Raw genomic sequence first — 23,979 nt, 5'->3', positions numbered from 1 at the left:
TGTTTTTTTCTTTTTCGGTAGGAAAACTCATGTAATCATGTTGCATTAAGATGAAATAGGCTCACTGGAAAGGGCTCGAGTCCATAAGGGACATGAACCGTGGTCTGACTCAGGACCTCTTCCAGAGAGAGCCTTAGAAGCTATACAATGAAAAACAAGGATGGCCTCCCGGCCTAAATATCAAAAGTCTACAGACTGAAGACACCCGGCTTGAATCGTGCAATCTTTCGCTTTAGAAAACCATCTAAGATGGGAATACAAGAGAATTAGATTAACCAAGAATGTCATGTACCAGCCTGTCAATTCCTTCACTGTGCTCTTTCTTCGACACATTGGCTACATCTAAAGAACAGATGGGGTGTATGTAATGACATCAGTTTGAACAGAGGAAATAGAGTCATAATGTTCCATGACAAACAGCCGCCCCATCTTAAAGGAAATGACAAAAGGACAAACAAAATGGAGAAGAGTGTCTTGGTGAAACAAAAAGAATTTCAGGCAGTATTAGGAGCAACAGTCTCTTTGATGGATTCTCGCCAGGCATATTCCCTTGCTCCATCTTTGTCAACAATCTTGATCACAAAATTCGGAGGTGCCACAACCAACCTGGACCGGATCTCCATTATGCATTTGTCGACCAAATCAATTGCTTCTTTAACTGACATCCCGCTGTGGTAGTGTCTGTCCATCATGGACAGAGAAAAATAGGATCCATACCCAAAAGCACCCTTCTCAATCTTGTGAAGGGTGGCAATGTAGTCGATATAGTACAAAGATGGACCAGTCTCCTTATCATAGCCAGCCAGAAGGATGTTAACAAAGTAAGGGCTCTGAAAAAACAAGGCACCAGTCAGAAGGTAAAAAAAGAAAAATCAGACTTTAAACATCAGAAGCATTAGATCCCAGATATGTGCATATGCAAGTACACATTTTTCTGAAAGCACCAAGGATGCTGTAAAATTGGTTCATTTCATTCTATTATGGACATCAATAAAGTTTTATATAAAAAAAGGGCAGCCCAGTGCACACTCCCAAGGTGGCCAGCTAAGGCCGGTAAGCAATGTCCATGAGTTTTGGCACTCCAAGGTAATCATGGCTTACACAATGCCAATGGGAAACCCAGGAATTAGAAAAATAATGAAGTCAATAAATTTGGATGATGAAATTAGAATTATCATATATCCAAAAGGCTGAAAAAATAGAATGAAATATATATAATACAAGATATAAAGTCATACTATGCATATAAAGCATTTTCAAAAAACCAAGGTTCAAAATTTTGACACAATACACCCCATATCAGGTGTATTATATTGTATTGGCAGGTGGCCGAAATCTGTCAGTTTTACATGTTAAACAACGGTCAAACTGACCACTGATCAAAATATGTAAGGAAAAAAAGGGTTTTTTATAGTACCACTGGTCAAACTATGTTCATGCGTGTTGGGTGTATCAATACTTCGAACCTTGCCAAAAACCAGCGAGTGTAAAATAATTATTTACAGGTAGAATAATGGAACAAATATTAAGGCTACCAGAGAGACCTGATCTTTTGACCTATGGTTCCTTGCACAGATGCTTAGGAGACAACTAAATAATGTAGCTTACAATGCTTCTGTTATTTTACTGGGCAATACTTTTGTTATACACAGTTCATTTATTTTATAACAAAAGGAACAAAAGATACGTGCTAATAAAGCAAGTCATGGGCCAACCACCAAGAAATCTAAAAATTGGTGTTGCACAAATACAGTTAACCTAAGTGTAGTACTCATCCTGATACTACCTAGGCAATAGGTAAATTGTTGCCTAGATTAAGTGGATAAAACTATCCACCTTGATACTACCTAGGCAATAGGCAAACTGCTGCCTAGATTGAGTGGTTAAAACTAAAAATGCATTAGGCAATGCATATATGTGATCGTGCACTTGTGCAACATAAAAGTGTACAGTGGCTAACCCAACAAAAGGAATCCGGATTTCCTTACAGAATTGGTCCTCACAGCACTTGCAGCTGTGCATTGGGAACATTTCCCCATGAATAAAACGTACAAGTACAGAGATGCTCCAGATGTGTGGCTGCAAGGGCTGTGAGATGGGTGTGAGGACCAATCTACAAGATGCCTTTATACCGAGCCCCTTGAGGCAAAAAGCCCAAACAAGTCCATGTTAGGGTTTTAAAATTCTTAAGCCCTAAAAATGATTTTTGTGTAAGCAATATCAAATGTATTGTGTTAAAAATCGAAAGGAGGGCAAGAGGCCCTCAACCATATACAAAAGAGTGCCTATAAAGATACACAGATCATGTACAATGCAAACCTTTGTATAACAAAACTCTATAAAAATCAAAAGATGATGAACCACCAATGATTGGAAAAAAAGCTGGTAGTCACTCCCACAAAAATCTTTGAGCACCTAGCCCAACTCAATACAGTTCTCTCCACCCACCCTATGATGGCTTCCACTGAAACAAACTTAGATTCAAAAATCCCTTGGTTACACTCCTTCCAATAACACACAACAAACTGCAAATAGCAGGCTGTTCCATAGAAAACTACCTTTATCTGAGAAGCAGCTAAATTCCAACCCAAGACTAACTCAGCCATGGAGGAAGGAGGGACCCCAACACACCTGAAAGCTTGGCAAAATGGACCAACTCTGATATGTATAGGGGCAGTGAATTAGAAGATGGTGGATAGATTCAGGACTTGAACCACACAAAATGTAGGTGCTATCCGGTTCCAAACCGCATCTCAAATCAGCAGACTGAATCTTATCCATAACAGCCATCCACACAAAGAACTTAATCTTGGATGGAACATCAGCCTTTCCAAACTCAATACCAGGCTACCTTTTCACCCAAGCCAAAAAGAACCTCATAACAAATTCTAGTTGAGAATTGACCCTCCTTTCCCTTTGACCACAGCCTAACATCCCTTGAGTTATTGAGATGGTGGACATAATACAACCTGCTCAACAGCATACCCAAAGCTTCCACCTCCCAATCATTCAGATTTCTAGGTAATCTGGGGACCCAAACAATCTGGCCATTTATTATTATTATTATTTTTTTTATCAATAACAGATTCATTAAATTCATTAAAACAGCATAAGAATAATTACAGCAAGGAAGACAAACACTTTATCTTCCAAACACAACTTAAATCCTCAGAAGAAAAGAAGAAACAGTTTAGTTACAACTTGGCCCAAAACATTGCATCCCCTTCTATCCCCTGTTTAGCTAATCCATCAGCTATAGAGTTAGCTGTTCTTTTGACCCAACTCATCCTGACTTCCATTTCCCGCACCGGCCACTTGAATTTCCTCCTCTCATTGCTGTAGTTCCATAATCTACAGTTGTCTTTCATCAGCCACCCTATCACCACCTCCGAGTCCCCTTCAATTATGAGTTTTCTGACATTCATCTCCTCAGCTTTCTGGACTCCTTCCATAATTGCCAAGATCTCAGCTCTAAGGGAATCCCCCACTCCTATTGGGCCTGAGAACACAGCAGAAATGATCCCGTTCTCATTGCTAAAAACACCCCCAATCCCTGATTGTCCAGGATTCTCCCTACAACTCCCATCAAAGTTTAATTTTAAAAAACTAGCAGGGGGGGGGGGGGGTCCAAGACACCCTCACTACTGATTTGGTCTGTGTGCAGTTTGCAATCTCACCCCACTTCCTCAACATGTTATCCACTGTGTAGTCTGTGAATAACTCTAAAGATTTCAGCCACTGTACAGCCCTTATATAGATCACAGCCCTCAATTCTTCAGCCCCTCTCTCATCTTTTGAGAAGATCCTAAGATTTCTTTCTTCCCATAATGATTAGCATACTGCAGCTGTGTCCAAAGAGAGAAAAAAGAAGGGGAAAATAGGCTTTGCAAATCTGATGGAGGGTTCCACCTGTGTCCAAAGAGATAAAAAGCCCATTCCCAATTTGACTTTGCAAATTGGCAAGACACCAGTAAGTGAAAACCAGTCTCCCCATCCACTTTGCACAAAACACACCAATGAGGTGACAAGCAAGTATTGGGTCTCTTCTTTTGGAGCAAATCACTAGTGTTGAATCTTTCCATATAGGCTTCCCAACAAAAACTACCAACCCTAGGAGGAATTGGTCTGCACCAAACCTCATTAACCGGGAAAGGGGAGGTTGCAAGACTGGTGGATTTGCATAAGACTTTGAAGAAAGAAGCACAAGAAAAAGAGCCCATGGGGGTAGGGGTCAAAATTCTAGAGTCCACCTTAGAGGAGTCTAAAAAAACATTATCAAGAAGGTCAAGGAGGCTCAAAATATTGTGGAGGTCTGAGTCCCTCGTAACCCTCCTCAGACCCAGGTTCCACCCAAACCTAGAACTGGAAGAGGAAGGGGTGATGAAAGAAGAAATTGGCTTATTTTTAAAGTTAGAGAGAGCATACAGAGAAGGAAACTGGTACTTGAGTGGAACATTCCCCGCCCAAGTTTGTTCCTAGGATCTTATGTAATTACCCGAATTCAAATCATACCTAACAAGTGGGGAGAAGACTAGAAGCAAATCATGAATGGCTTTCAAGGTGAAGTGCTTGTGGTCCTTGCTCTGATTCCAGCATCCCATCCATTTTGCCCCATCCCATGTATGCTTGCCACTATTCTAGCCCATAGCTTCTCCTGCTCCAGCTCCACAACCACTTTCCCAAGAGGGCCGAGTTCCTTTTCCCGATGTTCCCAAGCCCCAAACCACCATAAGCTTTACTCCTGGTCACCACTTTCCAGCTAACTCTATGGTCCCTCTTCTCTTCTCCTAGCTCCCAAAGGAAATCTCTCATCAACCTCTCCAACCTACTGGAAACCTTCACTGGAATTTTGAACACTGAAAGGAAATAAATGGGTAAGTTTGCTAGTGTGGCCTTGATCAGTGTAGCCCTTCCACCAAGAAAGAGGTAATTCTTTTTCCAAGAGACAAGTCTTTTTTCAAATCTTTCCACCACCGGGTTCCAAAAGCTCTCTCTCTTGGGATTATCACCTAAGGGCAACCCTAAATAACTCATAGGCCACCCTAAAACTTCACACCCAAGCACTTCTGCATTCTCCCTAATCTCTCCCTCCTCCATATTCACACCCACTACACAAGTTTTCCCGAGATTCACTTTCAAATTTGACATTTGCTCATTGATTTCCTCCACAAGACTCCAAACCCCATTCTCTGCAAAACATAATCAACAAAGGGCCAATACACATGGTCATATGCCTTCTTGAGGTCCAATTTGCAAATGAATCCAGGCACTCCTTGCTGCAGCTGGGAATCTATGCATGCGTTAGCAATGAGAGGGCCATCAAGAATTTGTCTCCCATCCACAAAAGCACTTTGAGAAGGTAGGACCAGCTTATCCAAAAGCCAAAACCTTTGTGAGTCTATTAGCCAGCAACTTCGATATAACCTTGCAGAAGCTGGTTATCAAACTGATAGACCAATAATCCCTGAAAAAAATGATTTTATAATTTTTGAAGAAGCCTAACCTCCACATTTATTACTCTCATCCCTAAAATAGCTGGGGCTGTTAACATAAAAGATTTCAGACCTATTAGCTTCCTCAACAGCTTCCATAAAATTCTGGCAAAAGTTTTGGCAGGGAGATTAAAAAAGGTCTTGCCTTCTGTGATTTCTGAGAACCAAGGTTCCTTTGTTCCTGGGAGGCAGATGTTGGACAGTGTCTTGATTGCAAATGAGCTAATTGACTCCAGAAAGAGGGATGGTAGGCTTGGCTTGGTGTGTAAGTTGGATATTGAGAAAGCTTATGACCACGTGAACTTTGGTCTTAAATGGAGGTACTGGATGAGAGTTTGTGTCTTCTCCTAAATTTTCAGATTTAATCAATGGGCAAGTGTGGAAGTTGGCTGTGGAAGAAGGCATGTGGGATAAGGTTCATCTTCTCCAATTTGCAGATGACACTCGGCTGAGCAGCTTGATTCTATGTTGGGCATTCTTTGCTGGTTTGAGGTTGTGACTGGGCTCAAAGTTAACCTTGGTAAGAGTGTGATTTTTCCTATTGGCATTGGCCATGTGGAGAATCTGGAGGAGTTAGCTGAGGTTTTGACTTGTCAGGTAAATCATCTCCCAGGAAAATTTTTGGGTCTTCCACTGGGGTCTAAATGCACTTCCTCTTCTGTCTGGGATCCTATGATTGAGAGAATGGAGAAGAAGCTGGCTTCTTGGAAGGTCAAATACCTCTCTGCAAGTGGTAGAATGACTCTATTAACAAGGAGATCGGATCTGCTCCTCACAGGTGGTGCCTCAGACGCACATCCTACCATGCATTGGGAACATCTCCCGTACTTATTAGTTATATTCACAGGAGATGTTCTCAATGCACGGTGGATGTGCCTGTGAGGCGCCCATTTGTGAGGAGCAGATCCCGCTTCATTAACGAGTACCCTTTCTAAACTCCCAACCTATTTTCTCTCGCTCTTTCCCATCCCCTCCAAGGTTTCTAAGAAGTTAGAATCCCTCCAAAGGAACTTCTTGTGGAGGGGTTGGGAAGAAGAAAAGAAAATACATTTAGTAAATTGGATCAGGTCTTTTTGCCTGTTAAAGAAGGTAGGTTGGGAGTGAGAAAACTAAAGATTTTTAATTCTACCCTCTTAAGTAAGTGGATTTGGAAATTTGGTTCTGAAAGGGATGCATGGTGATTCATCAAAAAAAGGGATGCATCTCTGATTGCTGCTAAGTATGGTGTGGATTGGGGTAACTAGAGATCTTTGGACCCCCTTCAGAAGTGGGGATGTTCCTTGTGGAAAGGTATTATGAAAATCTTCCCCTCTTTTTCAGAGGTCTGGAATATAAGGTGGGAGATGGAAAGAGGCTGAAATTCTGGAAGGACCTCTGGTGCTTAAACTCCCCCCTGGCTGAGCTTTTCCCTAACCTCAGTCATTGTGCCTCCCCCCCCCCCCCATGATGTATCAGTCTTTGACTCCGAGTGGGAGGAGGGATGTGCTGTTTGGTGTCCCCTCTTTAGAAGGAACCTCCATGACTGGGAGCTGGAACAGCTGCTGGAGCTATTACAGCTATTACAGAATCAGCAGGTTTCTATTGATGTGGATGACAAATGGAAGTGGAAATGGAGTGGTGATGGGGTTTTCTCTGTAAAATCTATGGCAGAGAAGCTAAGCCAGATGGGGTTTTCTCTAAGGCAAGTTTTCTGGTTTGGGTACTGGCTCTAGACAAATGCCTGTCTAGATCTAATCTGAGTAGGCAAGGGATTCAGATTCCTGATCTGAACTGTGGTCTATGTGGTTTGGTTCTTGAAACTGGTGATCATCTATGCATTCATTGCCCTCTGTCTGCTAAGTTGTGGGAGCATTTCATCACTTCAGCCGGCATCAGTTGGGTTATGCCCCGATCTGTAAAGGAGGTTCTGTGTAGTTGGACGCTTCCTGGGCTGAGTAAGAAAGGGAAGCTGGTCACTGTCTGGTCTGAAAGGAACAGTCGTGTTTTCTGTAACAAGGCTAGAGCTCCTGAAAATCTGCTTAAAACTGCTGTCAATAGACTTGCTTCCTGCTTATCTGTAATTTCAGAATTTAAAAATCAGAATGTCCTTCAGCTCCTTGAATCCCGCTACATTTGGGCTTTGTAATGTGGTAGTTCTCCTAGTGTTTTTCCACTGGGTTGCAGTGTTTTAAAAGCACAGGGCACAAAAAAAGCGCAAGGGCCAATTTACGCCTGAGGTGCAAGGCACAAGGCGAGGCGTGCACCTTTTTGAAGCAAGGCGCAAAATTACACAAAAAAAAAAAAGCTAAAAAATCAAAAAAATGTCAGAAAATTCAAAAGAAAAAGCCAAAGAATTTTAAAAAATGCAAAAAAATAAAAAAATAATAAACATAATATTCATAAAAAATATAAACTTAAATTTTAAAATAAATGTTTTTAAAAAACCTATTATCTAAAATTAAAATACATAAACATAACAAGTAAAGCGTATTCAAATGAAATCCCTTTTTCCCTCAATTGCATTACTTCAAGTAGCTAATGTAATGTAAAACATATTGCACTCTTGATTCTATGAATCGCCTTAGTACCACACCCCTCAAGGCAAGCCCAAACAAGTCCATGTTAGGGTCTTAAATTCTTATTTCTCACATAAAAAATAATGATTTTATAACTTTAATTGCCTTTTAAGAAGATAGTTTTTTGGAATGAATGAATGAACAACATTGGCAAATAGCGGTGCACCTAGGCGTGCCTATTAAATCACTGGTAGGTTGCTGTTGTATTGTAGCTTCTCTCAACAATAAAATTTTTTACTTTACCTTCTCAAAAAAAAAGTAATTTTAATTTTATCGTTTAAACATATCTTTTATTCCCCTATTTGCTAATGTTCATTCATTCATCCTAATAAAGATACTTTTAAAAGATAATTAAAATTATAAAATCATCTTTTAGGGATTAAGAATTTTAATACCCTAACATGGACTTGTTTGGGTCTGCCCCAAGGGGCTTGGTTGGGGGTCTATGGGCAAAGCCCACCGCCCAACCACCATGCTTAAAAAACACCCAAAAGTGCAAAAGTAAAAGCTTGAGCCATCTCTTCATACAGCAGCTCAAGATCATGGTGCTCTTGTTTTACTGCTTCGAGAACAATAATGTGTAGATGGCATGGAAGCTGGGGCTGAGCCTGGTGATAAAAGCCTACTTTATTGATGGTAACTCAAAAGTTTGAGACAGAGTGGTAAAGATCTCTGGTCTATGATGCCTTTCACTGGCTCTTGTACCATAAGGTGTGAAAAGAACTTTCAATTTTCTAAAATTTGTAAATAAGAACCATCCGATAAAGATGGTAATAAGGAGAGCTATGGACACTCAATCATAGATGACCATGTCAAAGAGTTTCAGGGAAGCCCCCCATGTTTTATATTATGAACCACACCCCCCATTGATGTAAGAGCCAAAGGGTCAAATCTGTATTTTCTGAATTTTAATGCTGTCTGCCTGTTTCTCTAAATAAAGGGTCCATTTGGTTCACAGTCGGAATCAGAATCCGAATCAAAATGGGAATTGATGAAGGAAGATTTGGCCCGACCTCTTCATTATGTGACACATGGCAGAAACGACAGCTCGGCAAAAGGGGCCAAGCCTAGGCGGGAACAAGGGGACACACCGCCGAACTGACCCACCTTGTAACAGCTCGGGATACACTTCGCCGAACTGACCCACCTTGCAACAGCTCGGGATACACTTCGCCGAACTGACCCACCTTGCAACAGCTCGGGATACACTTCGCCGAACTGACCCACCTTGTAACAGCTCGGGATAGACTTCGCCGAACTGACCCACCTTGTAACAGCTCGGGATAGACTTCGCCGAACTGACCCACCTTGTAACAGTTCGGGATACACTTCGCCGAACTGACCCACCTTGTAACAGTTCGGGATACACTTCGCCGAACTGACCCACCTTGTAACAGTTCGGGATACCTCCGAGCTCAAGACCGCCTCGCTCAGCACTTCGCATCATCTTCTGGGCACCAAAGCCAAACAAGTCGTACCATGCCTGACACTAGGGAAGTCCGTGCGCGAGGGCGCCACGCCTAACTGACTTGGGATCTAACGTTTGGCAGCAGCACTCTAAACGGCCACCTGCCACCGCCACTGACGCCGCCATCTCCAGTTAGATGGTTAGGCAGTGACGGTTCTGTCTCAGAAGAAAGGACGACGGCCGAGTTGACAAGCACAAGGGTAATCATACCCGATCTGACAAGGGCCTCGGGACGAGTACACGAAGTGACTATATGAGCCCCCTGCCCCCCGACAACGGAGGTATGCAAACTTTGCGCTATCTGGTATTACCTTGCTTTTGAAGGATTCTAACTTGAGCTTCGGAGACTCTACACCGGGTTCCCCCCGGAGCTTTCCCATCTCTTCCGTTTCAGGTTCCCAGCTACCCCGTTCAAAAGCAAGGCAGCGGACAGCTAAGACCAGCCGGATCGCGCTCCATCAATTGGCGCCGTCTGTGGGAAAACGCTTCAAAAAGCCTCCCTCCAAACTTCGATACCCCCTTTTTTCTTCAAAAAACCCAACACTCATGGCCTCCTCCAGCAACGCCGGACGTGGCACGGAGACAAACGCCACCGAGGAGCAACTTCAGGTCCCCGTAGTGTGCGTTGGACAGTTCACCATCCCCCTTTCGGCGGATGGGATCCCCATCCTGAACACGCCACAAGCAGTGGCACCCGTAAACCCTCCTACCACAAGCGTCCCCTTTCCTCTCCCCATTGAGACAACCTTCACTGAACCAACTGCTGTCCCCCTGGCAGCTAGCCAAGACCGATTGGAGGACCTGATGCAGTGCATGCGGGCAATGCAAGCCCAAATGCAACAGTTCCAGCAACACCAGCTTCACCAGCACCAAGTGCTGCACAACATCTCCCAGTATCACTATCAATAGCAGTTCCCCCAACTACCACTGAACCAACCACTACTTCCACCTCGCCACCCCGCTCCGAGGCCGATCAAGGCCTCCCCGCAGGATGGGCGCCCCCGCCAGGCGAAGGCCTCCCACCCCCAGAACCACCCCAACAGCCAGGCCTCATCCCCAGGCCGAAGAGAGAAAAATGTCATCCCCGCCTCGCAACCCGCGGGTGGGTCGGGAACCTCGCCCGTGAGGTCGGCACCCCGGCGCTCCAAGCCCGAGCTCCCGCTCACCGAAAACCGATTCAGCGCCCTGGTGGCAGACTACCAGCACTCCGGGCCCATCGAGCTCGGTAACACGGAGGCCAGCAGCACCAGAACAAGGCCCGCTCAACGGCGAAGGCGCCGGCGAAGTCGCCAAACCGCCACCCGCGCCTTGTCGGAATTTAGAGGCAAAAGCCACGAGCTCGGACGAGGTAGGGGCTACCCCGGCTCTCTCCGTTCCTTCCCCCCCCGCATCGGAACTCCTGGCGGTCCCCTTACCCAGAGACTTCAAGCTCCCACCTCTGGACAAGTACGACGGGTCCTTCGACCCCAACGACCACGTTGAAGCCTTTCAGTCGCAATTGCACCTCGCCAGGGCTAGCGAATCGTGCATGTGCGTGGCCTTTACCACCACCCTCAGGGGGGTAGCCCGCACTTGATACAGGACCTGGCCCCCGGGTCGATAAAGTGCTGGGCCCAGTTCGTGCAAGTCTTCACCACACACTTCGTCACCAGCCGACGGTGCCCCAGAACAGAGGAAAGCATCTTCAGAGTGGTCCAAAGAGAAGGAGAATCTATTCGGGGCTACATCAAGCGGTTCAACAAAGCATGCTTGCAAATACCGCGGTTGGACCCCGCAGTGCAGCTCGCGGCGGCCAAAAGAGGGGTGACGCACAAAGAGTTCAAATGGCACATGGTGGCCAACCAGCCCGCGACCGTGGCCGAATTCCTCAAACTCGCGGATAACTTCATGAGGACAGAGGAAGAAATCAACCAACGAACCGAAGGCGGGAACGAGAAAAGAAAGAGAGAAGGCGAGCTCTCCAACCCGGTGAATAGAAAAAACCCGACCCGGGAGCCGAAGCCGAACCAATCCTTCCGGGCCCCCCTAGCAGTTCGGACGGACTACACGCCGTTAAACACGAGGCGGACAGAGATCTTAATGACGATCAAAGACGCTCCGTACGTTAAGTGGCCACCTCGCCTGAAGGGAAATCCGAACGATAGAAACAAGAATTTGTATTGTAGTTTCCATAGAGACCATGGTCAAACCCGAAGTCTCCGGTCGACTGACGAAATGGGCCATCGAACTCAGCGAGTACGACCTCCAGTACAAACCGAGAACCGCTATCAAGGCCCAAGCTTTGGCAGATTTTATCGCCGAGTGCACTTTCAGCCACGAAGCCCCACAGGTCGAGCCCGAGGTCCCCATTTGCGGCGAACCCGGAGCTCCTGAGCCCATAGAGTTCGAACCCCGTGAAGTAGCACCCAGTGTGGCATCTCTCCTGATCAGGCGAAGAGCGAATTGGGATGAGGAGCCCTGGATCCTTCACGTGGATGGTTCCTCGAACCGACAGGGCAGCGGAGCTGGAATAGTATTGTGCGGCCCGAGCGGCACAAAAGTAAAGTACGCACTACGCTTTGAGTTCGCAGCATCCAACAACGAGGCAGAGTACGAAGCACTGATCGTCGGGCTGGACCTAGCGCGAAAGGTTAAGGCAAAACACTTGGTCATCTGCAGTGATTCTCAGCTCGTGGTAAACCAAGTGACCGGCGAATACGAAGCACGCGATTTCTCCATGATCGCATATTTGGCCAAAGTAAAAGCCCAACTCAACTTCCGGTCACACATCATCAGGCAAATCCCGAGGTCCGAAAACACTGAAGTCGACGCCCTGTCCCGGTTAGCCAGCACGAGTCACAACAATATGAGAACTGTGTACATAGAGGACTTACCTCGGCCTAGTATTCTCGGGGGGGACAGAGGAGGTCGCTCCCATCTTAGAAGCAGAGCCGAGCTGGATCGATCCACTCGCGAGCTTCCTGATAGACGGAACCCTCCCTGCAGAACGCAATGCGGCCAAGAGGGTGCAGCGCCAGGCGGCCAAATATGTCATAATAGATGAACAGTTACACCGACGGTCGTACACGCTCCCCTATTTGCGGTGGGTCAGTTCGGCGAAGTCTATCCCGAGCTGTTACAAGGTGGGTCAGTTCGGCGAAGTGTATCCCGAGCTGTTGCAAGGTGGGTCAATTCGGCGAAGTGTATCCCGAGCTGTTGCAAGGTGGGTCAGTTCGGCGAAGTGTATCCCGAGCTGTTACAAGGTGGGTCAGTTCGGCGGTGTGTCCCCTTGTTCCCGCCTAGGCTTGGCCCCTTTTGCCGAGCTGTCATTTCTGCCACGTGTCATATAATGAAGAGGTCGGGCCAAATCTTCCTTCATCAATTGCCCCCCCACTCCTTGCGCTAAGGGTCTTGCCATGGTGCGGGGAGTTTTCGCGAGGTAGGTGGTGGATTTGTCCCGTCCTTCAAGCCTTCACTGTACGAGACGCTTTTGCTAGGGTTCTTTCGGTTTTCGAGGAGGCTGGGAACGTGCTTACTCAAGAACGCTGGTGGTTGTGACCGCGCGTTTTAAATTTCAAACCAACTCCCGCCGCTGGGACGTGACAGCGGGTCATTTCAAAAAGGCACGCCACTGCTGTACGTGCGCGGTCGACTGTCAGGGAGACGTGCGGCGCGTCAGTTTTGAAAAGACGCGTGTCGAAGCGACGTCGGTTTCAAAAGACGTGCTGATGTTTCGCTTTTCTCGAAAAGACGTGCGCCCGTCACGCCTCGACCTTAAGGGTTGTGCGGTTAGTAAGAACGTGGGCCGTCGGATCGTCTCCGGTCTGCACGGTCGATTCTTGGTTACTGTAGATATAAATAGTGGGGGACCCTGGTTGTTGTCACTTCTGCGGTTTGTCTATTGAGTTCGCGTCCAACCCTTTTCCAGCTCACGTCAAGGCTGGCTATACAGTTCACGGTTCTTTGGTATTTCTTCAAACCTTCCGGTGAGTACTTTCTTGAATTCTTTTCCCCAATGTCTAGCTTTGATAGCTCAGACGATTCTTCGAGTAGGGCCGATGTAGGTTCCACCAACCGAGCCGTGTCCCCAGACTACCTCAGTGATCCTGAGGTGGAGTTTGAGGACTACGAACCAGTAGGTCGAGTCGCTTCGGGCAGTTTGGCGTCTACCTCCCGCCGAGGTCGGATGCTAGACCGGTTTGGCCCTTCGACCATGACGCCGGAGGGGCTTCAATCCATACTTCTGTCTTATAATCTTCCTGGGGGGTACACATATTTTATTCCTTCGGGTAGCTTTCCTTGGGAACACGGTCCCGACGAGATCGTGATTTTTCGAGAGCAGCTTGCTGCAGGGTTGCGACTTCCTTTCCATCCCCTTCTCGTCGAAGTCATAAACCACTTCGGTGTCACCATTGGCCAGCTTCATCCGAACTCTATTCGGAACCTGGTGGGGACAATTTCCCTTTTTTGCGAGCAGAACTTTCCCTTAGACTTAGAGATATTCTCCTCTATCTTGATGCTCAAGAGACAGGCGGGTTCTCTTCCTGGGGGGAGACGGGCGTATTACCTTTCTCCTCGCCAGGGTTTCAAGCTTCTGCACGATCTTCCTAATAAGGTCCCGGCTTGGAAGCGGGACTACTTTGGCGTGCGAAGTGCACAAGGATGGCCCTTTCAGACCGGGTGGGGTGAGGCCGCTCCCGATATGGGCGTAACTCTTGATAAAGAGACGGTGAAGGGTCTCCGGCAATGGGCACGGCAAGGCTTAAAGTGCCACCACTACTTAACGGAGGCTAAGCTTTTTGCAGCCGGCCTGAGTTCGGGTAGGTTTCTGGCTATGCGGCTTTTTTTTTTTTTTGATGTCGAACTCGTTTCTGTAGGTGTGATGGATGCGGAGAGAACTCGTGGGGGGCGTTTGTTCCAAGGTATGAAGAGGAGGAAGCGGGTCGCCAAGCGAACTCGTAACGAGCCGCCCCTGGATAAGGAGCCCCAAACTCCAGACCATACGCCAGAGGATCCGCCCAGGGAGCCCGAAGTGACTCCACCGGTGCACGAGACTGCCGGGGCGCCTTACGCTGAAACCACTCATACGGGCGCTCCTGCGTACTCAAGTGCTCCTGCTCACTCTGGGTCTGCTCATATGCGGGCTGGGCCCTCAGGCTCGGGAGCTCAAGGGGAGTTTAGGAGCGTGTTGACGCCGAACTACGCTCTTCAGAAGAGTAGGGACGCTACTTTCCCCGAGGAGGTCGCGGCGTGGACCGATTTTCCCTTGAATTAGGTCGCTTGCTGCGCCGTAACACATGCCATGGTGGTAAGTTATTCTGTCTTCCTTTTTTATTCTGTTGCTTCTGCTGTCATTTTGCTCACTTGTTTCTTTTGGTAGGTGAATTCTTCGATTCATGCCTTGGCAGCCCAAGTGGAGAGGAGCTCGCGACAGGCGCGAGCTGCTGAGGCTGCCGCTCATGCTGCTGAAGAAGCCTTCCGTGCTGCTGAGGCAAATACCCGGGCTGCTGAGGCGGCTACTTATGCTGCTGAAAAGGCTGCTCGCGTCGCGGTGGCCAGACAGGCGAGGTCTCAGCGTGACGCCGAGGCCATGGGGGTAGTTGTCAAGCATATGGCGGACTTGAATTTGGATTTGCAGCATCAAGTCGAGTATCTTCAGGAGGACATTAGGGAGAGAACACAGATTTTTTCCCAAGGCATTAAAGACGCCAAGAAGAAGGCAGTTGAAGACTACATTGCCTCCCCGCATTTTGACGATCTGATGGTGGACTCTTACAAGAGGGGGTTCAAATTGAGCCGGTGGATGATCCGGAATACATACCCCGACCTCGATGTAAGTGCCATAACCACTTCGCGTATAACTTAGGAGATGGCCAATGCTGCCGATGGCGAGCCGGACTCTGAATGAGAGGCAGGGCCTTTGGGTGTTGTTGAAGTGCCTTCCGATGGCGAAGAAGTGGCTCCGGGCATGTAAAATTTTTTTTTTTGCCAGTGTACTGTTTCTTGCAATGGAGTGTCTTTTTCCCCTTGCTCATCTTCCCCGAGCTGTTTCTTTGCCGGGCTTTTAAATTTCCGTGGCCTTTTATGCCGCGAACTGATTTTTGCCGAGTTGATAATGTGCTGAAGTTCCTCGGCTTGCCTTGTGGCACATGGCCTGATTTCGTCCACTTCGCTAGGTGGTTTATAGGTAGTATCGCCTCAAGTTCACGACGTTCCACGTTCGGGGTACTCGTTTGCCTTCCAAGGTTTCGAGTTCGTATGCGCCACCGAGCGCTGTTTTTACTTTATAGAGCCCTTCCCAATTAGGTCCAAGCTTGCCGATGCTGGGTTCGGGCACCATAATCTTACGGAGGACCAGGTCGCCGACTCGGAAGCTTCGTTGCTTTACTCTGCTATTGTAGTAGCGAGCTACCTGCTGCTGGTATGCCGCTGTTCGGATGTGCGCGAGGTCCCTTACCTCGTCCAGTAGGTCGAGGTTGGTGCGTAACTCGTCTCCGTTCGTCCGATCGTCATATGTTTCTAATCGCAACGTTGGTATTTCGATTTCCGCCGGGATCACCGCTTCAGTGCCGTAGGTGAGGTTGAAGGGGGTTTCTCCCGTGGCTGCTTTTTCGGTCGTTCGGTGAGCCCATAAGACACTTGGTAGCTCTTCGGCCCACAATCCCTTAGCACGATCCAGACGTGCTTTTAGTCCGCGCAGGATTGCTCTGTTCATCACTTCCGTCTGGCCGTTTGCCTATGGGTGCGCGACTGACGTGAAATTTTGCCGAATCCCCATGTTCTGGCACCACTCTTGGAATTTGATATCCTCGAACTGTTTGCCGTTGTCGGAGATTAGAACCCGAGGTAATCCGAACCGACATACTATGTTCTTCCAAAAGAAGTTCTGTATGTTTCGGGCCGTAACAATTGCCAAAGGTTCGGCTTCTATCCACTTCGTAAAGTAATCTACTGCAACAGCTAAGAATTTTCTTCCGCCTGTTGCTGGTGGGAATGGCCCTAGGAGGTCAATGCCCCATTGTGCAAAGGGCCACGGGCTGGCGAGGTATTTGAGGTCGGAGGCAGGTTGATGGTGGATGTTAGCGTGCTTCTGACACTTGTCGCATTTTCTGACGAGCTCGACAGCTTCTGCCTTCATCGTTGGCCAGTAGTATCCTTGTCGAAGTGCCTTTTGGGCGAGTGCTCTGCCCCCCAAGTGTCCGCCGCACAGGCCTTCATGAGTGTCGCGGAGTACAAACTCGGCTTCGGTAGGTCGCAGGCACCGCAAATAGGGGAGCATGTACGACCGTCGGTATAACCGTTCGTCTACTATGACATATTTGGCCGCCTAGCGCTGCACCCTCTTGGTCGCATTGCGTTCTGCAGGGAGGGTTCCGTCTATCAGGAGCTCGCGAGTGGATCGATCCAGCTCGGCTCTGCTTCTAAGATGGGAGCGACCTCCTCTGTCCCCCCGAGAATACTTCGCCGAACTGACCCATCCATTGGCGTCGTCTGTGGGAACACGCTTCAAAAAGCCTCCCTCCAAACTTCGATACCCCCTTTTTCCTTCAAAAAACCCAACACTCATGGCCTCCTCCAGCAACACCGGACGCGGCACGGAGACAAACGCCACCGAGGAGCAACTTCAGGTCCCCGTAGTGTGCGTTGGACAGTTCACCATCCCCCTTTCGGCGGATGGGATCCCCATCCTGAACACGCCACAAGCAGTGGCACCCGTAAACCCTCCTACCACAAACGTCCCCTTTCCTCTCCCCATTGAGACAACCTTCACTGAACCAACTGCCGTCCCCCTGGCAGCTAGCCAAGACCGATTGGAGGACCTGATGCAGTGCATGCGGGCAATGCAAGCCCAAATGCAACAGTTCCAGCAACACCAGCTTCACCAGCACCAAGTGCTGCACAACATCTCCCAGTATCACTATCAACAGCAGTTCCCCCAACTACCACTGAACCAACCACTACTTCCACCTTGCCACCCCGCTCCGAGGCCAGTCTAGGCCTCCCCGCAGGATGGGCGCCCCCGCCAGGCGAAGGCCTCCCGGCCCCAGAACCACCCCAACAGCCAGGCCTCGTCCCCAGGCCGAAGAGAGAAAAATGTCATCCCCGCCTCGCAACCCGTGGGTGGGTCGGGAACCTCGCCCGCGAGGTCGGCACCCCGGCGCTCCAAGCCCGAGCTCCCGCTCACCGAAAACCGATTCAGCGCACTAGTGGCAGACTACCAGCACTCCGGGCCCATCGAGCTCGGTAACACGGAGGCCAGCAGCGCCAGCACAAGGCCCGCTCAACGGCGAAGGCGCCGAACCGCCACCCGCGCCTTGTCGGAATTCAGAGGCAAAGCCACGAGCTCGGACGAGGTAGGGGCTACCCCGGCTCTCTCCGTTCCTTCCCCCCTCGCATCGGAACTCCTGGCGGTCCCCTTACACAGAGACTTCAAGCTCCCACCTCTGGACAAGTACGACGGGTCCTTCGACCCCAACGACCATGTTGACGCCTTTCAGTCGCAAATGCACCTCGCCAGGGCTAGCAAATCGTGCATGTGCGTGGCCTTTACCACCACCCTCAGGGGGGTAGCCCGCACTTGGTACAGGAACCTGGCCCCCGGGTCGATAAAGTGCTGGGCCCAGTTCGTGCAAGTCTTCACCACACACTTCGTCACCAGCCGACGGTGCCCCAGAACAGAGGAAAGCATCTTCGAAGTGGTCCAAAGAGAAGGAGAATCTATTCGGGGCTACATCAAGCGGTTCAACGAAGCATGCTTGCAAATACCGCGGTTGGACCCCGCAGTGTAGCTCGCGGCGGCCAAAAGAGGGGTGACGCACAAAGAGTTCAAATGGCACATGGTGGCCAACCAGCCCGCGACCATGGCCGAATTCCTCAAACTCGCGGATAAGTTCATGAGGACAGAGGAAGAAATCAACCAACGAACCGAAGGCGGGAACGAGAAAAGAAAGAGAGAAGGCGAGCTCTCCAACCCAGTGAATAGAAAAAACCCAACCCGGGAGCCGAAGCCGAACCAGTCCTTCCGAGCCCCCCTAGCAGTTCGGACGGACTACACGCCGTTAAACACGAGGCGGACAGAGATCTTAATGACGATCAAAGACGCTCCGTACGTTAAGTGGCCACCTCATCTGAAGGGAAATCCGAACGATAGAAACAAGAATTTGTATTGTAGTTTCCATAGATACCATGGTCATAGCACCGAACAGTGTAATAACCTCCGGGACGAGATAGAGGGACTCATCCGTCGCGGATACTTGAGAAACTTTGTACAGCACAACAATAACAATAAAGCAGGTCGGCAAGGGGAGCACGAAAAGGATGCACCCGAGTCTAGCAACAGACCTGCCGAACCGTTGCAGAAGCAGCCTCCGGAAGAGATGCCAGTTCGGGGAACCATCCATGTAATAGTGGGAGGATCGGTGGTAGCGGGGTGTACCTCGGCAGCAGCCCGGACTTCAGTTTGCGAAGCGGCCCTCGAAGAAAGGAACCCCCCAAAGAGACCAAAGACCGAAGAACCAATCTTTTTCACGGAGGACGACGCGCGAGGAGTCCATTACCCCCATGATGACGCGCTTGTCATTAAGCTAAGGATCAGCGACTTCGAGGTCTGGCGCGTACTCGTAGATTCGGGCAGCTCAGCGGACATCCTCTTCAAATCGGCATTTGACCAGCTACAGTTAAAGAGGAGCGAGCTGAAGCCCGCGAACACTCCCCTGGTAGGTTTCAGCAGAGAGGAAGTTAGGCCCCTCGGAAAAGTAACTGTCCCTGTGGAAGTCGGCACATGGCCTTGTGCGGTCAGACTCAACCATGATTTCCTGGTAGTCGCGACCCCCTCCCCATACAATGCCATAATAGGGCGGCCGGTCACGCATGTCCTACGGGCGGCGGTCTCCACCTACTATTTGGCCATGAAGTTCCCTACGGACTTCGGTATAGGGGTAGCGCGGGGCGACCAGCTCGAGTCCCACAAGTGCTACGTTGCCGCCCTAAAGGGAAAAACCAAGGCGGCCGACGACCTCGAGCTGGAGCGGCCGGCGGAGCAAGGTGAGGAGCGAGCTTCGCCCACGGAGGAAACAGTCGCAATCCCGACTTCAGCTACGGACCCAGCTCGCACACTAAGCATCGGAGCTTCCATCAAAGACCCCCTACGAGCCGAACTGGTGAGTTTTTTACTTCAACTACGGACCCAGCTCACCCCACCCGGTCTGAAAGGGCCATCCTTGTGCACTTCGCACGCCAAAGTAGTCCCGCTTCCAAGCCGGGACCTTATTAGGAAGATCGTGCAGAAGCTTGAAACCCTGGCGAGGAGAAAGGTAATACGCCCGTCTCCCCCCAGGAAGAGAACCCGCCTGTCTCTTGAGCATCAAGATAGAGGAGAATATCTCTAAGTCTAAGGGAAAGTTCTGCTCACAAAAAAGGGAAATTGTCCCCACCAGGTTCCGAATAGAGTTCGGATGAAGCTGGCCAATGGTGACACCGAAGTGGTTTATGACTTCGACGAGAAGGGGATGGAAAGGAAGTCGCAACCCTGCAGCAAGCTGCTCTCGAAAAATCACGATCTCGTCGGGACCGTGTTCCCAAGGAAAGCTACCCGAAGGAATAAAATATGTGTACCCCCCAGGAAGATTATAAGACAGAAGTATGGATTGAAGCCCCTCCGGCGTCATGGTCGAAGGGCCAAACCAGTCTAGCATCCGACCTCGGCGGGAGGTAGACGCCAAACTGCCCGAAGCGACTCGACCTACTGGTTCGTAGTCATCAAACTCCACCTCAGGATCACTGAGGTAGTCTGGGGACACGGCTCGGTTGGTGGAACCTACATCGGCCCTAATCGAAGAATCGTCTGAGCTATCAAAGCTAGACATTGGGGAAAAGAATTCAAGAAAGTACTCACCGGAAGGTTTGAAGAAATACCAAAGAACCGTGAACTGTATAGCCAGCCTTGACGCGAGCTGGAAAAGACTTGGACGCGAGCTGAAGGGTTGGACGCGAACTCAATAGACAAACCGCAGAAGTGACAACAACCAGGGTCCCCCACTATTTATATCTACAGTAACCAAGAATCGACCATGCAGACCGGAGACGATCCGACGGCCCACGTTCTTACCAACCGCACAACCCTTAAGGTCGAGGCGTGACGGGCGCACGTCTTTTCGAGAAAAGCGAAACATCAGCACGTCTTTTGAAACCGACGTCGCTTCGACACGCGTCTTTTCGAAACTGACGCGCCGCACGTCTCCCTGACAGTCGACCGTGCACGTATAGCAGTGGCGTGCCTTTTTGAAATGACCCGCTGTCACGTCCCAGCGGCGCGAGTTGGTTTGAAATTTAAAACGCGCGGTCACAACCACCAGCGTTCTTGAGTAAGCACGTTCCCAGCCTCCTCGGAAACCGAAAGAACCCTAGCAAAAGCGTCTCGTACAGTGAAGGTTTGAAGGACGGGACAAATCCACCACCTACCTCGCGAAAACTCCCCGCACCATGGCAAGACCCTCGGCGCAAGGAGTGGGGGGCAATTAATGAAGGAAGATTTGGCCCGACCTCTTCATTATGTGACACGTGGCAGAAATGACAGCTCGGCAAAAGGGGCCAAGCCTAGGCGGGAACAAGGGGACACACCGCCGAACTGACCCACCTTGTAACAGCTCGGGATACACTTCGCCGAACTGACCCACCTTGCAACAGCTCGGGATACACTTCGCCGAACTGACCCACCTTGTAACAGCTCGGGATAGACTTCGCCGAACTGACCCACCTTGTAACAGCTCGGGATAGACTTCGCCGAACTGACCCACCTTGTAACAGCTCGGGATAGACTTCGCCGAACTGACCCACCTTGTAACAGTTCGGGATACACTTCGCCGAACTGACCCACCTTGTAACAGTTCGGGATACACTTCGTCGAACTGACCCACCTTGTAACAGTTCGGGATACCTCCGAGCTCAAGACCGCCTCTCTCAGCACTTCGCATCATCTTCTAGGCACCAAAGCCAAACAAGTCGTACCATGCCTGACACTAGGGAAGTCCTTGCCCGAGGGCGCCACGCCTAACTGACTTGGGATCTGACGTTTGGCAGTAGCACTCTAAACGGCCACCTGCCACCGCCACTGACGCCGCCATCTCCAGTTAGACGGTTAGGCAGTGACGGTTCTATCTCAGCAGAAAGGACGACGACCGAGTTGACAAGCACAAGGGTAATCATACCCGATCTGACAAGGGCCTCGGGACGAGTACACGAAGTGACTATAAGAGCCCCCTGCCCCCCGACAACGGAGGTATGAAAACTTTGCGCTATCTGGTATTACCTTGCTTTTGAAGGATTCTAACTTGAGCTTCGGAGACTCTACACCGGGTTCCCCCCGGAGCTTTCCCATCTCTTCCGTTTCAGGTTCCCTGCTACCCCATTCAGAAGCAAGGCAACGGACAGCTAAGACTAGCCGGATCGCGCTCCATCAGGAATTCTTCGAAATCAGAATCAGAATGGTCTACTCCCATAGTCTGTTTGTTTCAGACAATGATGCGAATGAAAATTGAAATAAGCAGGAATGGGATTCCATTCTCAAGGGAGGGGTAGGGAATGGCCATTCCCTCAAATGGGGGAATGCCATTCCAGTAGGAAACTAGGAATGGGAATGGGATTCTGATTCCACACAACCAAACAGTTGGAATCGGAATATTCCAATTCCAGACCCCTATTCCTGTGAACCAAACGGGGCCTAAATCTTTCAAAAATCTGACCAGGAACCCTAAGATTACATATCATGAGTATCAAGTCACTGTAAAATTGTAGTCCTATTCCATAACTCTACAAGACAGCATACTGGATTTTTTCAGCCATATAAGAAAGTTAATCACAAATCTATCTATTGATCCAAAATAGAAAAAAAAAAAAAAAAAAGAAGGTATAGGTGTTTTAATTTATAAACGCTGAACATCTTTGGATTCCCAATAATCCACACAAAAGTTCACTTGCACCACCTGTCCATGGGTGAATGCATATACTGTCAAGAAATTCGTGTTTATACTCACCAATTCGGGGATATTCTTAAATTTTTTTTTGATAGATGGGGGATATTCTTAAATTTTACTATTTACAAAAAAAAAAAAGCTCTAGAAAATAACGGGGTATTCTTACAAAAGCAATTAGCATTGACAGACAAAAAACCCTAACTGAAACCCCAACAAATTAACAACCAATAAGAGAAGCCACCAAGTTAAAATTGAAACTGCAAACCACCAAAAAAAACTCAAGCTGAAAATAAAAGGAAAACCTTATCAACAGTTGGAAGAATCCTCGTCCAAACAGCTTTCAGATCAAAAGCAAACGACGACCCAAAATTTTACCACCTACATAGCTAAAACTAAAACCTAAATCCCAGAAATTAAAAACCCTAGACATTTTCCAGTATCAGATCACAACATCTACATGAACAAAAAAAAAAATGGGAGGACTTTATGTCTAAATCCACAGAGTTCTAAAATTGAATTAAGAGACGGGATCAAGAAAATAACAAGGAACCAGAAAACTTAGAAAAAAGCGGAACCTTTCTCAAAGCAGTGGCGAGCTCGCCCCGAGTGAAATTTGCAGCAGCTGCGGTTGTCAACGGAATCCCATTACGGAACTGATACAATGCTACGTTCTTCTGTATATACTCCGTAAACTGAACTCTGCATTTATTTCAATGAACATTAAATTTCTTCGAAAACAAAACAAAATACATTACAACTTCTTCACACCCCCAGTGACAAAAGGGAGGAAATTTCAGAATGAGAGAGAGAGAGAGAGAGAGAGAGAGAGAGAGAGAGAGAAAGCACCTGTCACCACTTTCACCGCTAGCGCCCAAGAGCTTGTGAGTGTCAAGGATCATGATCTTGTCTTCGTTCGATTTGTGAACCAATATGCTGTGTACAGCCGACGTATCGGCCACAATCAGAGCGAAACCGCTACCAACCAATCCGAAAACACACTCCATCTCTCTAGTCTCTACTTTGAGTTCTGCTTTTCGTCTTCTCTATACGTCGATATTTGCTCCGTTGATGAAGAACAGAGCTTTGAGACCGAGTGTGGGGACTTGAGGAACAAGAAACGAGAGTGGATTGGCATTTTTGGAATTAAGGTGAGTATTTTGGTTATTTCGAGTTTTAAGAGTTCGAAAATGGACCGATGACCGGCTCAAGGAGGCCCAGTACATCAAAAGGGTATTTTGGGCTCTGGGTACTGATTTTTGTATTACATGGTTTCTTTGATTGGGATGCTGAGAAATGAGAATTTATCTACGCAAAATAAAGGAAGGAAAATTCAAAGAGCGTATGGGACTGTATCAGACTTTGTCCAGGCGTAAAATTCATTTGGCTACTATACGGGGCGAATGGTCCGAATTCTGGTTCAATCTCTCAAACCATTTAATGTAGGCGCATTTTACTGGCCTGTACGGACTGATGCATGTAGAACCAGAGGGCGCCATCTTGTGCATATCATGGGG

The 23,979-nt window shown here is 48.6% G+C and overlaps 1 protein-coding gene across 1 annotated transcript; it reads right to left on the bottom strand.

The window, feature by feature from the left end:
- Nucleotides 1-210: 210 nt before the first annotated feature.
- Nucleotides 211-23,890, bottom strand: LOC148848082 (proteasome subunit beta type-2-A-like). The gene is made up of 3 exons (XM_088948866.1): nt 23,312-23,890; nt 23,041-23,164; nt 211-830 (listed from the first exon to the last, which is right to left on the bottom strand). Exons 1-3 carry the CDS (start codon nt 23,467-23,469, stop codon nt 495-497), a joined length of 618 nt encoding a protein of 205 aa, XP_088804992.1. The 5' UTR covers nt 23,470-23,890; the 3' UTR covers nt 211-494.
- Between the last annotated feature and the right edge of the window lie 89 nt (nt 23,891-23,979).

This window comes from Nelumbo lutea, chromosome 6, assembly GCF_056320005.1.
Source record: "Nelumbo lutea isolate HS-2025 chromosome 6, American lotus-T2T, whole genome shotgun sequence".
NCBI classification, from domain to species: domain Eukaryota; kingdom Viridiplantae; phylum Streptophyta; class Magnoliopsida; order Proteales; family Nelumbonaceae; genus Nelumbo; species Nelumbo lutea.
The sequence above is the reverse complement of the archived record's forward strand: the minus strand, read 5'-3'. Positions and strand labels throughout refer to the sequence as shown.